Source organism: Furipterus horrens, unplaced genomic scaffold (assembly GCF_987537825.1).
Source record: "Furipterus horrens unplaced genomic scaffold, mFurHor1.1.pri manual_scaffold_6, whole genome shotgun sequence".
NCBI classification, from domain to species: domain Eukaryota; kingdom Metazoa; phylum Chordata; class Mammalia; order Chiroptera; family Furipteridae; genus Furipterus; species Furipterus horrens.
Genome location: NW_028327176.1, coordinates 50,913,957 through 50,929,539, shown reverse-complemented (window position 1 = coordinate 50,929,539; position 15,583 = coordinate 50,913,957). Strand labels below are relative to the sequence as shown.

Below are 15,583 nucleotides of genomic sequence, written 5' to 3'. Positions count from 1 at the left end.
ATCCTGCAATATAGCGAAAAATCCGAGATAAATAATTAAATATAATATTTTTAAAAATCCCGCGATACAGTGAGGCCACAATAAGTGAACCACAATATAGAGAGGGACTACTTGTATATAAAGAATGCTTACAAATCATTAAGAAAAGAACTACAAAATTAAAATGGGAAAACAAAATAAATAAATAAAAATAAGAAAACGACCTAAACAGATATTTCACAGAAAAGAAAACATACGGCCAATAAATACATAAAGAGCTGTTCAATCTCATTGTTTTAAGGAAATGAAAATTAGGTCAAGCCCACAATATGAAATAGTTCAGTAACAACTAAAACAAAATGATATGTTTGCCAGGGGTGTGCTGGACCTGGCTTGTACTTGCTCACAGGAGCTGATGCATTGCTTCCCAATTCCACATGCAGTGATGTCATGTTGGTAGCTTGAAATCAGTCATGTTGGGAGAATTAGTAAAATGGAAATTTAAAAAGTGCTAGAAATCAGGAATTATTTTTTTCAGAGAGCCAGTTTACCAGAACACTACTATATTATGTTAATAGATTACATACATGCAATAACATTGTTTTTTAAACAAGGGAATAACAAACTCAAAATTCAAGACAGTAGTTATTAATGTTCTAGTACTTGAGGATTAATTTCTTGAGGTTTGATAGATCATTAAAAATAAACAAAAAAAGGTGGCCATGCATGAACCAAAAGCAACAGTAAAGTAAGAAAATAATGAACTAAGGATTATGAGTTACTTACTTCCTTACACTTGAGGACCATTAAATTTTTTTTCCTGTATCTGTTTTAGCAAAGTAAAAAGCAAATACATTGCATGCTCTACCTCTGTCCAGATAAGAGACTTTATGGCAGTTGATCTTAGCCAATTTTCTATCAGCCTCCCCTGGGAATCTGATACATGGTATGGAAAATCTATCATCCCCCCTGCCCCAAAATGTAACGCACAGACAAATAAAATTATGTATCCACTTTCAGAGTTTTAGTGACACACAAAAGCCTATTCATGGGCCCCCCCCATGTTAAGAATTGTTGCCTAATACACAGGATTTAATTTGTTAGGGAAAATTCAACGTGGTAAAACAAAAGATAAATTCAATTACCAACATCTGTTGGTAATAAAATGAGAAAAGCAATAGTTTGGGGGAATCGGAACATGGTTCATGAAGTAATAATTCAGTTGAGGCATTTTTCTTATTCAGCCTCAATTTACTCAGTGGAAATGAGGGGTTAAATTAGATAACTGCTAAGGTCCTCTCCAGCACTATACTTCTCTAGGTCTATACAGTAGTCCCTTGCTACAACGCGGTTCACTTATCGCGGCCTCACTGTATTGCGGGATTTTTAAAAACATTATATTTAATTACTTATCACAGATTTTTTGCTATATTGCGGGATTTTGCGGTACTGTATACATATGTTGTTAAAGTTACATAGGTTTAAGAGTGTAGAATATGTTTAAGAACATAGTGTTTATAAAAGTGTGGAAAAGGTTAATAAGGGAGTGGGAAAGGTTAATAAGGGAGTGGGAACAGTTTATAAGTGTGTGTGAAGGGTTTCTAAAGCCTTAAAATATATATAAATACTAAAATAAAAGTAAGGTTCCTACTTTGTGAATTCTCACCTATCGCGGGGGGGGGGGGGTGATGCGGAGGGGAGGAGGGCCTAGAACGTAATACCCGCAATAAGTGAGGGAATACTGTAATGATTTTAATAAGTTTCAATTAAAAAAACAAATAAGTTCTCAGTAAAAATTTCGGTATACCTTTTCTCCCCTTAGAAAACCAGACATCTGTTTCAGTCAAAAGCTGTTTTAAAGATCCATTCCAAGAAGGCACAAGTTGAAGAAACATCCACTAGATTGAAAAAGTAAATGAGGGAAAAATGACAAGATTTCATCATATTATAATTTTACATTTTCAAACTACTTCCACCTTAAAACATAATACCTAAAATTTTTAATTTTCATTAAAAGCGATTGGAAGACATAGAACTATTACATGACATACTTGCAAGCTTTAAGTTAATCATGGCATTAGTCAATGTCCAATAATAAAAACTAGGTATGTGATAAAGAATAAACTAATCCTTGAAAGTATTTATGGTCTCAAATACACTGTAGTTACACTATTAAAAAGGTAAAAGTTTAAAGTTTATTACATTACCAAATTTATACTAATTTTATACTAATTTATTCTACTTACCAATTAACTCAATTTCATTACATACCACATGAGATAAAAAAAACGTAAGAAATTAAAGGAAAAAGGAGTTTTTTACTGTCTTATTGTTTCTTATTGTCTTATTGCTGTTGAGGCAGTATGTAAAGTAGCAAAGAGCATGGACTTTTAAATCCTCCTCTTAGTAGTTGGGCAAATTACCTGATTTTTCTAGGCCTAAATTTCTTCATTTGTTTAATAAGCATGATAATAATACGTCTATCTCATCGGACATTAAAAGAATTAATATGTGTAAAAGAATCTCATCCTACCATAAAAACAAACAACCACAATGATATAACTAGAAGGTGTCTCATTCCCAGATTTCACAACTGTGGTAAAAGGGGACTCCATGCTGAGGATAAAAGGCTGAGGCAAAATTATGCAATGGTAACATCAATACATTCGGACTCATAATATCTGGGTTCTGACTCAAGTAAGCCACTTAGGAATTGTTAAGAATTCAAAGTCTTGGTATCTATAAAACAAGAATAATAATAATGATAACAATTTAAAAAGGAAAAAAAAATTACGAAAAGTGAATAGCCAATCTGTCTTTTCAGAGATGTAAAAATAAAATTACATTAAAAATATTGAAATCTTGCCCTGGCTTGTGTGGCTCAGTGGATTGAGCGCTGGCCTGCGAACCTAAGGGTCGCTGGTTCGATTCCCAGTCAGGGCACATGCCTGGGTTGCAGGCCGGGTCCCCAGTTGGTGGCAGCTGAGAGGCAACCACACATTGATGTTTCTCTCCCTCTCTTTCTCCCTCCCTTCTTCTCTCTCTAAAAATAAATTAAATTTAAAAAAAATTGAAATCTTTCAAAAGGGTGAGTTAAAACATATGCCTGAGCCCTGGCTGATGTGGCTCAGTGGATTGAGCATCGGCCTAAGAACTAAGTGTTGCTGGTTCAATTCCCAGTCAGGGCACATGACTAGGGTGCACGTCAGGTCCCCAGCTGGGAGTGCAAGAGATGCAACTGCACATTGATGTTTCTCTCCCTCTCTTTCTCCTTTCCCCTCTCTCTAAAAACAGATAAATAAAATGAAATAAAAACATATGCCTAAAGTACAAATAAGGTCTTAAAAAAAAGAATTTCAACACTTTCTAGGAAAAGTATGTGTGAAAATTTCATTATATTCATTAATTCAACTAAAGCTCAACTCTGAAAACATTTCTGAAAGCCATACACAGCTGACCTTGAACAACACAGGTTTGAACTGTGTGAGTCCACTTATTTGTGGATTTTTCAATAAATAGTATAAATGTATTTTCTCTTCCCTATGATTTTCTTCGTAATATTTTCTTTTCTCTAGCTTACTTTATTGTAAAATATAGAATACATATGACATACAAAACAAATGTTAATTGACCATTTATGTTATTGGTAAGGCTTCTTTCTGGTCAACACAAGGCTATTAGTAGTTATGAGTAGCTAAGTTTTGGGGGAGTCAAATTTTTGACTGCAGGGTTGGGGTAAGTTGGTTTCAGTGGTCCTAACCCCTGAATTGTTCAAGAGGCAACTGTAAAACATTTAACATTTCTGATTATGTAAATAACATAACACTAAGATATTTGTTGATGAAAAAATCTAGGAAAAACAGAAATGCATTCCTAGGACAGAGGAGTATGAAGAACGAAATTAAAATCACTCATTATTAACACCAAATCCCTAAACATAAAGGCTTTTTAAAAAACACTTTGGCATATTTCTTTTTACTTTTCTTACATTTATAACCATTCCCTATCACTGGACAGTAGCTATTTCCAGTTTTTTACTATTATAATCAATGCTGAGGTGACATCCTAAACATATATTATGTCAATACCTTTTTAAGAGCTGTGTACACATCCATCTCCACTTGCATCACAAATAAGTTAGATGAACCAATAAGCTGTTTCATGACATTTACACTAGAAAAGATAAAATGGAGGTAGTTAGTAAGTTTATTTTCATAAACAGGCTAAAAGAAAATGCAGAATTAAAAATTAGATCAGTTTTTCTGCCTAAAACAAAGAATTTTAGAAAACAACCTATCTGAATACAGGGATAATTCAGATAGTGTGCTGTAAATTTTTTTTTTTTTTTTTTTTTCACTGATAGAAAAACAGAGTGTTCTCATTTGCTAATTAATCCAGTTACAGCAAGGTCCCAATAAGATAATTTCTGGTATGCTCTGATAAAGTGACAGCCTTCCTCTTTATCTTCTCTCCATTCAATGTTTAAAAAAACAAAGATACTTGTCAAAATACTACAAAACCAATAGATCTTCAAAGTAACCTTTACACTCCAGGCTTAAGAGAACTGCTTAGTCATAAGACATGTTTTTATTATTATAAAAGAAAGTAAGATCAAGAAATATGTGTTAGTTTAAATTCAGAGTGAAAATACCATCAGCTGTTTTCCTTTTTCTTTCCGGCTTTTAAGTCAGAAGAAGAAAGAGCATCTGAGTTTTTAAGGTGACCACTATGATTTATCTTCCTTTTGAAAAAGCTCAACGAGAAATTATAAAAGAAAAAAAATTAATGTTTCTAATGATTTTCAAACCAAACATACTGCAGAGCTTTGTTTATGCAATGATATCACTAGGTGATGGCTTTTTTGTGTTTTTTTTTGTTTTGTTTTGTTTTGTTTTTTTGTAGAATAATGCTTCTCAAAGTTTTCTACCAAAGTACCTCTTAAGAGCAAAGAAAAGGTAAGAACACAGGAATCGAGTAGGTGGTCTGCCATAAAAATAACATGTCTATAAATTCTTGTATTTTATCTTGAAAGTTCAAAGAAATCTGAATTCTCTCTATTGCATAATGTATTTAAACATAAAAGTGGTTAATTATCGCCTATGTCTCTCCATGCCTCCCCGTCCCCCAACCCCTTAATCAGTAAAACTGACATCCCTGGAAATTAAGTCATTGTTTGTACATTTCCATTGGAATGCCACATAATGTCAGGGACATATGTACCCTTGTCTTAGAAGCACCACTATAAAGGAAACGCAAGCCTGAAAATGACTACAAAGCCTACTGGCCTCTCAAATATCATTCCCACTCTGAATTTCTCAGATCTCCTGTTATTACAAATAATCTTGAGGGCAGAGACCATGGCATAATCATCTCTGTATCATTCAGGGCCTCTAACAGGGTACCTTTATATATAGTGGACATTCTGGAAGTATTAATATTTGTAGAAGGAAGGAAGAAAGGAATAGTAAGCAGACTTAATTCAAAAGGCCAGCCTAATTTTGAATTTATCAAAAAGTTTACAATTTCCTCAAACTTAATTTCTAATGGTAAAGATGGTTTTTAAACTAAACTTTTAGGTTCTCTAAGAGCCCAGCTAAAGTGAGGTAACATTTGAGACTTTTCTATAATTTTATAGCAGAAATGAATTTTTCTATTAAAAAAAACTGATAAAAAGTCAACATAATATACATTGCATTAATTACAAGGAAGAAATTTGTGTAGCACTTCATCATTTCATGGATGCAGTCAAGATATCATTCATTAAATAGGTCAATTTTTCATAAGTAATATATTTTTATTTTATACAAAAATGTCTTGCATACTTTGGAAAATGAAAAAGTGTTTTAGAATAATTATAAAGTTATTTAAAATTCAAATACCTGAGTTCTTTAAAAAGTTCAACATTCTGATGAGTCATCAAATTGTTAAGAAGCCATTCAAGGCACCTGAAATTAAAACATGGAATTATTACCTTATATTTCTCATATTTATGACTTATTAAGTATGACTTACATTTGAAATAAAAAAGAGTATTAGTTTTGCTAGGACATGCTCAAACTTTTTAATTTAACAATTGAAAATTTATTATTGTTTTTGTCAGCAGTTATTAAGGGAATATTCCCTTTATATTAATAAAAGCACTTCTAATTAAGAAAAACCTCATTTCGAGTTTCTTAAATGGTTTCTGAAAGGGTTTACATACTTCCATTACCTTCTTTATAATTTGAAAATGGGTACTGCAATTCTCAAGAGTTAAAAACATTGTCAGTAGTTGCACTTATATGATGTCTAGTATGTCTACAACTTAAAAGATTTTATAGAAAAGTCTACTGTAAAGAGTGACCATAGTTTCTATAGGCATGTATAATCAATCCACCCATGGTCACTTACAAAGACAACACTTTTGAGAAATTTATTAATTTGCCCAAATGTAAAAAGGAACTTTTTATAACAAAATTCTATTTCCCTATCTTTTTGTTTTTCCTTCTTTCTTATCACTATACATTCTTTTAGGAAACCAAAGCAGCCAAATTCCCAAAAGTGAGATGGAAGGAAAAGCAGAAAAGGTAACTCACTTTTTCTTTACAGAATCTAATCCATAGGTCCCTGCTGATGTGTAATAGCCACATACAGTTTTCACATTAATTGTTTCCTTCATTGTCTCACCACACTGCTGTATTAAACCATCCTGTAAATATAAATAAGCACTGGAAAGGCCCATTTCATGTGGGAAAAATTAGCTCTGAACATGTGCTTTTACATATTAAAAAGTACAAAAAAGGAAGAAAGAAAAGAAAGAAAACTCATAAAGTACAACAAGCCTAGGTTGTTCTTAAATCCAGTAAAAATATTGAAAGAAGTCCAGCAAGTTTTCAATGAAATGTTTGGAACTGAAAATGGAAGGGAGGGGATAAAAGCAGTAAGGTAGAGATGAATATTGTTATTCTCTTTTCTATTCTTCCCTTCCCTGGGAACTTTGCTAATTTAAGCAACATTCGGTCTGTTTTGCCAGATCCTTTTCAATTAAGACCCCTTTACATAAACCATGGGATGCACTAGGCAAGTAAACTATGAATCATCAGGAAGTGTTTACTAAAGTTTAAAACAGTTTTCAATATCTGACGCACCTAAATCAAATAGTATTAAACTTAACACTGAAATTTTAATCTAAAATGTTTCCACAGAAGATTTGAAATGAACTTTATTTGATATATGGAAAGAATACTGTCACTTTTTACTCAAATTTCTGAAATATATTCATGCAAGTGAATGTTAGGTTAAATAGTTAAGTCATAAAGATAATGCAGAAAGTGCATTTAGGACAAAACCAAAAAAGGACTAAAGTTAGATAATAAAGTATACTTAGTGTAAGTAAGAATTGTAAGGATCAAAACATTTAAAAATCAAATATCGTCACTTAAGTATATTTAGCAAGCTACTAACTTCAAATAAATCAGTAAACAAATGCCACATTAAAGGAAACTTAATTAACTTTTGTTCAAGATCAAAATAAATTGCTGACTCCATTAGAATTTTAAACTTACCTGAAAGTCCTTCTAGACTCTCCTCCCCTTTCCTCTTACACCCCCTTTGTCACCAAGTCCAGTGGATTATCACTGCTTAAACTCTCTGGTATTGTTTTTCCTCTCCATTCTTAATGTTATGACCCTAATTTAGACCCTCACTTGGATTATTACAACAGGTTTTATACTCATCTTTCCTTCAATCCATCCTTCACATTGTATCTGAAGCATTCTTTCTAAAATATAACTTTGTCTTTCTCCTGATTACAATCTTCCAAAAGTACTTAAACATAAAGTCTAAACTTCTTAAAAGGTATATAGGACTTTCATGATCTGGCCTCTGCGTCCCTCTCTCCAACCTTTCTTGTATTCTATGCTGGAGCCATGTTCCACTCAGATTCTCTGATTCTCCACATTTTGTGGAATGAACAAATCTGTCCTTCTACCTATAGATTATGTACACTTACATAGTTCTTTCATAATTATGAAAAAGTTTACATAGTAAGCATTTGATATTTTTTGAACCCCTGAACTAAATGAATTAGTAATTATAAGCCATATGCTTCATAACAGTCAAAACAAGTCATTAATGAATAAAAATCTGTAAATGGACTTAGACAAGTTAATTTTTTTTTCACATTACAGTCATTCTTTGATGTCCTCACAAAAATAGTTTGCATTCATCTTATGTAGACATTATGACCCCTTTGGTTGTAATAAGTTGCTTCTGGTTAAGCATTTTAGATGACATCTCAATGGCATATTTATACAATTCACTTTCATTTTAAGAATTGTAAAAAGCTAAATTTTTGTTTTTGAAATAGATATTTTGAAACAAAGGTACAACTGTGATCTTTTCTTTGAATAATGTGCATACTTACCAACTGCAGCATACAAGCTGCTGCCAAAATGGCAATAACTCGACTGGGCTTTATTAAGACATCATCTCGATACAGTGACCCAAATGCAACCTGCAGTGCTGAGGGCAAAAGTACACGTGTAGAATGAAGTAACAATTATATTTATAAGAGTATTACAAAAATAACAACTGTCTTCACACACTAAGACATATGTCTAAATCTAGTATGTACTTAAAAAGAGAAATACCACTAATTAAAATGCTAATAATGGTTACTCGTTAATGGTGCTAATTTAATACTAACATTATACATTTCCATTTATTTTACCAAATTGAGCTGGATTCTTCTAGATCTAATCTTGACATTAATTAGTGGTCAGAATTCAGGTACCTTGGAAAAGTTTTATAAAGACACCCCTGAGTAGACCAATTATTAAGTACAAGTAAAGAAACAATGATAATCTTAACCCTGATGCTTTCAGTGCTTCACCACTGGCGAGTGTGGAACAGCTAATGGTCATATCCATGGGACACTCTCACCCAGCCACCAAAGCTCTCTAAGCCTGTCCATCCTTCTCTCCACTGTACTCACATTTATGTCCCACATGGTTTGCTTTATAAATATTCTTAACTTTTCTCTTTGTAGTGAGTACTGGGTACTTGGGCTATCAAAGAGGGGAGCAGAAAGAGCTCTAGAATAGCAATTAGGAGTCCTATAGTCTAATCTAGGCTCATTAAACTGTTCTGAAACCTAAAATAAATCCCTCAAGTCCTCTGGACCTCATCTGAGAACGTTTATAGCTCTAAATCAACACTGATTATAATAATTCATACCCTTATTGTTCCTAGAAAAAGTCTTCATATATAGGGAATAATCAATGAATATTACTTCCAGTTTTTCTATGTAATTAAAATAAATAGTCATACTTTTCCTTCCTACACCCTACATTCTCCATATACCCGGCAGATAGACCAGATAGATTTACAAACAGAAGTAAAAAGGTTGATTTGGACCACATGACTAAAAAGATTAGGGATAGGTAGAACAGAACTAATAAACTATGGAGTAAATCAATATAATGTTGTCACCTTGGGGTATTAAATGGAGTTTTTTTTTTTCTAGCTTCCAAAGTTAGAAGAAAATATTTATTTTCTACCAAAAGAATAAAAAGATTACGTTTTCATTATTTTGCATAATAGTAATAATTATGGTGGTAGTTACCTTCTACATCAATATTTTGGTCAGGAATCTCCAGTTCAATATTATTCATGCCAGATTCTTTCCAAGAACCACTGAACATACTAGAGAAGTAGCCAGACTTAAAAAAAACAAACAAAAAAACAACAACAATGATTATCCAGTACTTTCTGTGCCTTCCAAATTATTTTCCCATTTTTAACTTTAAGCCAACTATTCTATCAAAACTAATCCATCATACTATTTCAAGAGAAAAAGAATTGCCAAATATGTCTATAGGAGAAAAGAAATTGAGGTGAGAACACTTTAGGTATATCAAACTATTTTCAGTTTAGTACTAAATTAATAAAAACTAAACCAAATTCTCATATTACTATTACTATCTGAACTGAATTCCTATACAATAATATAGTCATACTTCACTAGCTTTTTACTTAGTTAAAAACAATTTCTGAGTATATTATATGTATATGTTTTCCTTGTCAATGACATTCTAAATTCAAAGTTAGAAACTGTTATATATCTATTTAAGCACCTCTTATAAACATATGACAACATATAAGGTCAATAAATTAAAATGTACCAAGGAAGAGAACAGACTAAATGCCCTCAAACTGTTAAATTCTTACTGTACCTCAGTGGTTATAAAGGGTCCAGACCAGCTCCAAGTCAATACTAACAGGATGATTCCCAAGAAATTAGAGAAAACCCAAAGTTTATTTTTATCTAGTCAGAAAATTCCAGAATGAACCTGAGTTATTGGAAAGGTTCCAGAATGGATGCAGTCTTTAGTTACTTACTGGAGAGCACCTCTCACAATCAGAATTACTTTGGAATGGATCAAATACTAATTCATTTAAATTTTTTTCTTGAGTACTTAGTATATACAAAGTCCTATGAATACAGCAGTAAATAAAACACACAATTTCTGTCCTCGAGGGGCTTATAGTTTAGCATATGGCTTGCACTACCTTCTATTCAGTTTCTGTTGAGAGGGAAAGAGACATTTCATCCTTAAACTGCTTTTGAGAGATTAAAAAGAAAGATATGAACCATATACTCAAGTTGAGACCAATATTCTGATATATTCTCTAGGCTATATACTTTAAGGCAAAATAAAACTGTTCAAAAAATTTACATAAAAACTGTAATTAAAATGTTAGAGAAAAATTTCTTTCAAATGTTTCTACTAAAAAAATCTTAAACTATACTATCTTACCAGTAATTATTGTCAAATGGTGAAAAAGAGAGGGAAAAATATTAAGCTCCACAGGATAAGAACTGTGTTCACTGCTCTATTCCCAGTGCCTAGAACAATGATTTGAAGAAAAGACAGATTTGATAACAAAATAAAATATTTGAGCCATTAGAGCAATATTTTCTTTTATTTTGAAAGTTCTGAATCTTTAAAATGGGGTGGCAGATAGTAATATTATCAGCACAGAAAGCAAATAGGTGTATCAGCTAAATGACTTAAGTCTATATACTTTTTTCATGTTGTCTTTAACTTAACTGTATTTTCCAGGGTAGAAGGAAGACTAAGTATCAAGAACTTTCAATGTTAACTACAAAGCAACATTCCAGCTGAATTCACCCAATTAAACAATCATTTACATATTAAACAAATTCAGCAACCTTAACTTTAATGTTAACATTTTTTTTCCCATAAATTTTTCCCTTTTGTCAACAGAAGGCACCAATATTAGCACCTTAATGAAGTAATGACAAAAAGGTATTGATTGCTAGGCTGGTATGAAAATGAAAATTCGAAATCTGTTTTCCTAGACCACACTACGTTTTCACTAACAATGTTTGCCATACTTCTAATAAAACAAAACTTTTATCAGATGCTAGGACTTAACCACTCTTCATGTAAAAGATTACAGTGAAATGCAAATATATAGAACATGACTTAAAAGAATTTGAATTTTTAAAAATGACTACCCTGGTTATTCAAACAGAAAAATACTTACTTGACATAAATATATTTTGTGTAAGCTCCACTCTTCTCCTAGAGCACAAATCTTAATGTCACTATTTTCGCCATTCAAAAATAATGTTTGATAAATATACTTGGATGTACTCTTTAATTTTTTCCTGTTAAAAGAAATACAACTGTTACATGTGTATAAAAGTGAACATTTTACTGATTTTGCATATACTCAAAATATTCCTTCTGTGCAATTTCTATTACAGACAGCCAACTTGTGAAAAAAGGACAGAGGGATATTATATATTTAAATTTGCTCCTATACAGAAGAATGCATTAACAAACTAACAGTTGTGGTTATCTCTGAGGTAATTTATTCCCTAAAGGGGTAATAGTGGATAGATGGGGGAAGCATGAGAGGGAGATCTTTCACATCTTTTTACATTTTCAATTTTTGAACTAAGTGAATTACCCATTCAATAAATTAAGACAAGTCAGAGTGATTTTTACTTATTCCCTTATTTAGAAATCAACACTATGGAGGATCGCAGTACAACTACAATAATACTGCAATACAATTACAAAACGGAGAATATGAGTAAAAATTTCACCCATCCAAGTAATTTTAAAAATAACTTACATTTAATCTTAGTTTGGTATCAAACTATTCTAAAAACTAGTTAAAATGTCCTGCCCCTTCCCTGCTCCCCAATGGGACAATTGGTTTGCAGCCTTAGACCAAAAGTTCCCCAAACTATGCTCAGTGGAAAAGTGGCTACCAGGGAGAGCAGAGAAATAAATGCTGGGCATCCCACCTAACTTCAACAAAAGCAGCATCACCTGCTGTATCTGTAAACATCTTGGCATTCTGCATAAGATTTAATTTAAACAAAGAAATTTTTTAAAAGTTTGATAATAATTGCATAAGATGGTCCAGTAAGTAAGAAAAGCCCTAGGTAAGGGATGAGCAATATCTTTCATATTTCTGGCCAAGCCTGACAGCTTTCCTAGTAATTAAAAATTTTTAGTATTAAAAAAAATAATAATTGTTTCAGATGGTGTCTTGAACCATTGTATTTAACATCACTTCCCAAAAGGTAGTAAAAATAGCACATGCTTTGGTGGTAGACAGACCGGGGTCTGAGTGCCAGCTTCACCACACCTCAGTTACCCCAGATGTAAACAGGATACAACAGTACCCACTTCATTAGGTTACTGTGAGAAATAAATGAGACTGTGATGTTTCCAGTATCGGATAGCACCCTCCCCAACATACATTAAAAGATTAAAAGTACAGAAAGGAATAAGCCCATAACAACAAAAAGGTGAGGGTGGGTTTATCACCTGATGAGAGAATTCTATGGATCTGGAAGTTAGAAAATAAACTGGAATGGAAAAGAGTACTGAAAGCTACAGTCCAAAATATATCATGAAGGTCTAGGATGGAGGCTGAAGCCCATTTGACCTTCAGAACTGATGTGTGTGCGTTTATATATGTGTGCTGGGAGGATGAGGTCTCAGGGGAAACAAAAAATAAAAGTAGAAAGTAAGGCAGAAAGTGGGAAACTTGTTTTCTTAAAGCCCTTCTCTACTCTATGAACATAGAGCAGAGATAACGCAGGCATAAAGATTCCAAATATCTTCTAAAAATAAATAAAACAAATCTATCAAAAAGATTTGACTTTATTGTAGGTGTCAATGCCTCAAGACAAGGCAATCCTCTTTGTGGTATATGAAGAATCTGGAGCCTGGTAGTTCCCAACCTATTCACCCTAAATCATGGTTCCCAAATTGTGTGTCAAAGCACCTAGAGCACCACTGCAAACTCAGGTAGGCATGTGGAATATTCTCAATTTGAAGAAGCAACATCTTTCAGATATCATACAGTCTTACTACTATTAAGTTGGTTACTGAGACACTAAGGGTACTGTAAACAAAGTTTGGGAATCTCTGCTCTAAAACAAAGCATGCCACTCCTATATCCTACTTGGTCACTCTTCCTACTCAAAGGAGAGGCTTTGTAGAATCAGATCTATTTACTCAATTAACACATACACACATATACATAAACACACACTAGTTATTCTTAAATATAAGCAGAGAACCAAGGATCACCCAACCATAGGAAACATAATATAGGGAAAACTTAAAAATATAAGAAAACAAAAACACTCTAATGAATAATACATCTAGAGATTGAAAATATTGCATTTATAAAATAACAAGATGCTATGATAAAGCATTACTTAGAGCAAGAAAATAAAAGAGCTCTTAGACACTAAAAACATGGTTGCTGAAATTAAAAAGCCAAAAGAGAGGCTGAATGACAAAGTTAAGGAAATTTCTGAGAATATAAAGCAAAAAAGACCTAGAAATATAAAAAAGAAAAGAGGTACAATCCAAGAAATCCAAAATCCATTAAAAAGGGATTCAAGAAAGAAAACAAAGATAACAGGAGAAAGGAAATTATGGAAGAAATTAATGGAAGAAAGTTTCTTTCAACTAAAGTAAGATTGTAAGGATACACCAAGTACCAAGGCCATTAACTTAGCACATTCTAGTTAAATCCCAAAATAGCAAAGGAAAATTTCAAAAGTTCCAGAAAGAAAAAACATGGTCACCTAAAAAGAAAAGAAAATTAGCTCTGACTCGTGCGGCTCAGTTGGCTGAGTGTCGTTCTGCAAAGTGAAAGGTCACTGGTTTGATTTCTGGTGAGAGCACATGCTGGGGTTGTGGTGCTGGTCCCTGGTTGGGGCGTGTGTGAGAGTCAACCAACTGACATTTCTCTCACACATGGATGTTTCTCTCTCTTTCTCCCTCCCTTCCCCTCTCTTTAAAAATAAGTAAATATAATATTAAAAAATAAAATTAGACAAGCATCATATTTCTCATCAACACTGTGGGCTAGAAGACAATGAAGTAACATCATCAAAGATATGAAAAGTTATTTTAGATTAGATTTCCAAGCCCAGTCAAAGGATAAATAAAGTGAGAGACTGAATTTACATTTAGGTGAGGACAAATTACCTCCTTTCACATGCTTTCTTAAGACAATATTTGGGCATGTAGTACCCTAAAATGAGTGAGAAAGAAAAGAGTGGATCCAATCTAGAGATGGACTAAAAGTTAAGTCCTTGGACAAGTGCAGACCTAGAGAGCAACGGATCCAGATTGGAAAAGGAGGATGGAGGGAAGCCTTGGGTTTACAGCAGGATTCCCTGCAGGCATGTTTGGAAATATAGAAAAACCTGAAGATATGATGAAGGAATATTATTCTTTTGTCAACAAAAGGGGTGTAGGAGGAAAGAGGCAGTCAGAAACTCCAGGAGGAGGACTTCCCGTCAAGACTGACGTAGGTAGACATGGCACGCCTCCTTGCACAGTCACATCAAAATTACAACTAAACTATAGAACAACCATCATTCGGAACCATTAGAAACTGAGTTGAATGAAAGTATCACAACTATGGAATTAAAGAAGAAACTACATCGAGAGTGACAGAAGGGGCAGAGATGAGGAACAGGCTGGTCCCACACCCACATGTGGTGAATAAAAATTGGAAGGGGTGAGGGGTCCCAGTCCCACATCAAATCCCCCAGCCCAGGGTTCCAGTGCCAGGAAGCAAAGTCTCTATAACTTCTAGCTGTAAAAATCAATGAGGATTGAGGCTATGGAAGACAAACTGCTAGAGTCCCAGGCAGTTTCTCTTAAAGAACCCATGTAGACTTGAACTCATTCCCTCTTAGCTCCAAAACTGGGGCAGCAGATTGAAAGGCATCAGAAACATATAGGGAGGAACTGCATTGTCTGGCATCAGGGTGAGAGCTGGGGGACAGCTTTCTTCCAGACAGAAGTGTTGGCAGAGGCCATTGTTCCTTTTCTGAGCCCTTCGCCCACAGAGCCACAGAGCTAGCACATGGGCGCCATATCCAAAATTCCATCAACCTGGCTCACACTGTTTGCCCCACCCTGGTGATTCCCTGAGACCCTGCCCACCCAACTTTCAGGCTCACCCAGTTTTTCAAGGGGTTTTTCCATATGAAACTTGTCTTGGTCCATGCTTCAGTTTTCCTAAATACTCTCAAACAAGCAAA

The 15,583-nt window shown here is 33.6% G+C and overlaps 1 protein-coding gene across 2 annotated transcripts in view; it reads right to left on the bottom strand.

Annotated features, from left to right (window-relative positions):
* The window catches only part of GMCL1 (germ cell-less 1, spermatogenesis associated), a 61,051-nt gene that overhangs the window by 40,358 nt on the left and 5,110 nt on the right, over positions 1–15,583 (bottom strand). For both annotated transcript variants that reach the window (XM_090281472.1, XM_090281473.1), the window contains exons 2-8: positions 11,533–11,656; positions 9,584–9,680; positions 8,384–8,481; positions 6,555–6,667; positions 5,859–5,924; positions 4,068–4,152; positions 1,787–1,877 (exon numbers count right to left, since the gene is read on the bottom strand). In XM_090281472.1, coding sequence (XP_090137598.1) covers positions 1,787–1,877; positions 4,068–4,152; positions 5,859–5,924; positions 6,555–6,667; positions 8,384–8,481; positions 9,584–9,680; positions 11,533–11,656 — 674 coding nt within the window. The remainder of the gene's footprint in view (positions 1–1,786; positions 1,878–4,067; positions 4,153–5,858; positions 5,925–6,554; positions 6,668–8,383; positions 8,482–9,583; positions 9,681–11,532; positions 11,657–15,583) is intronic.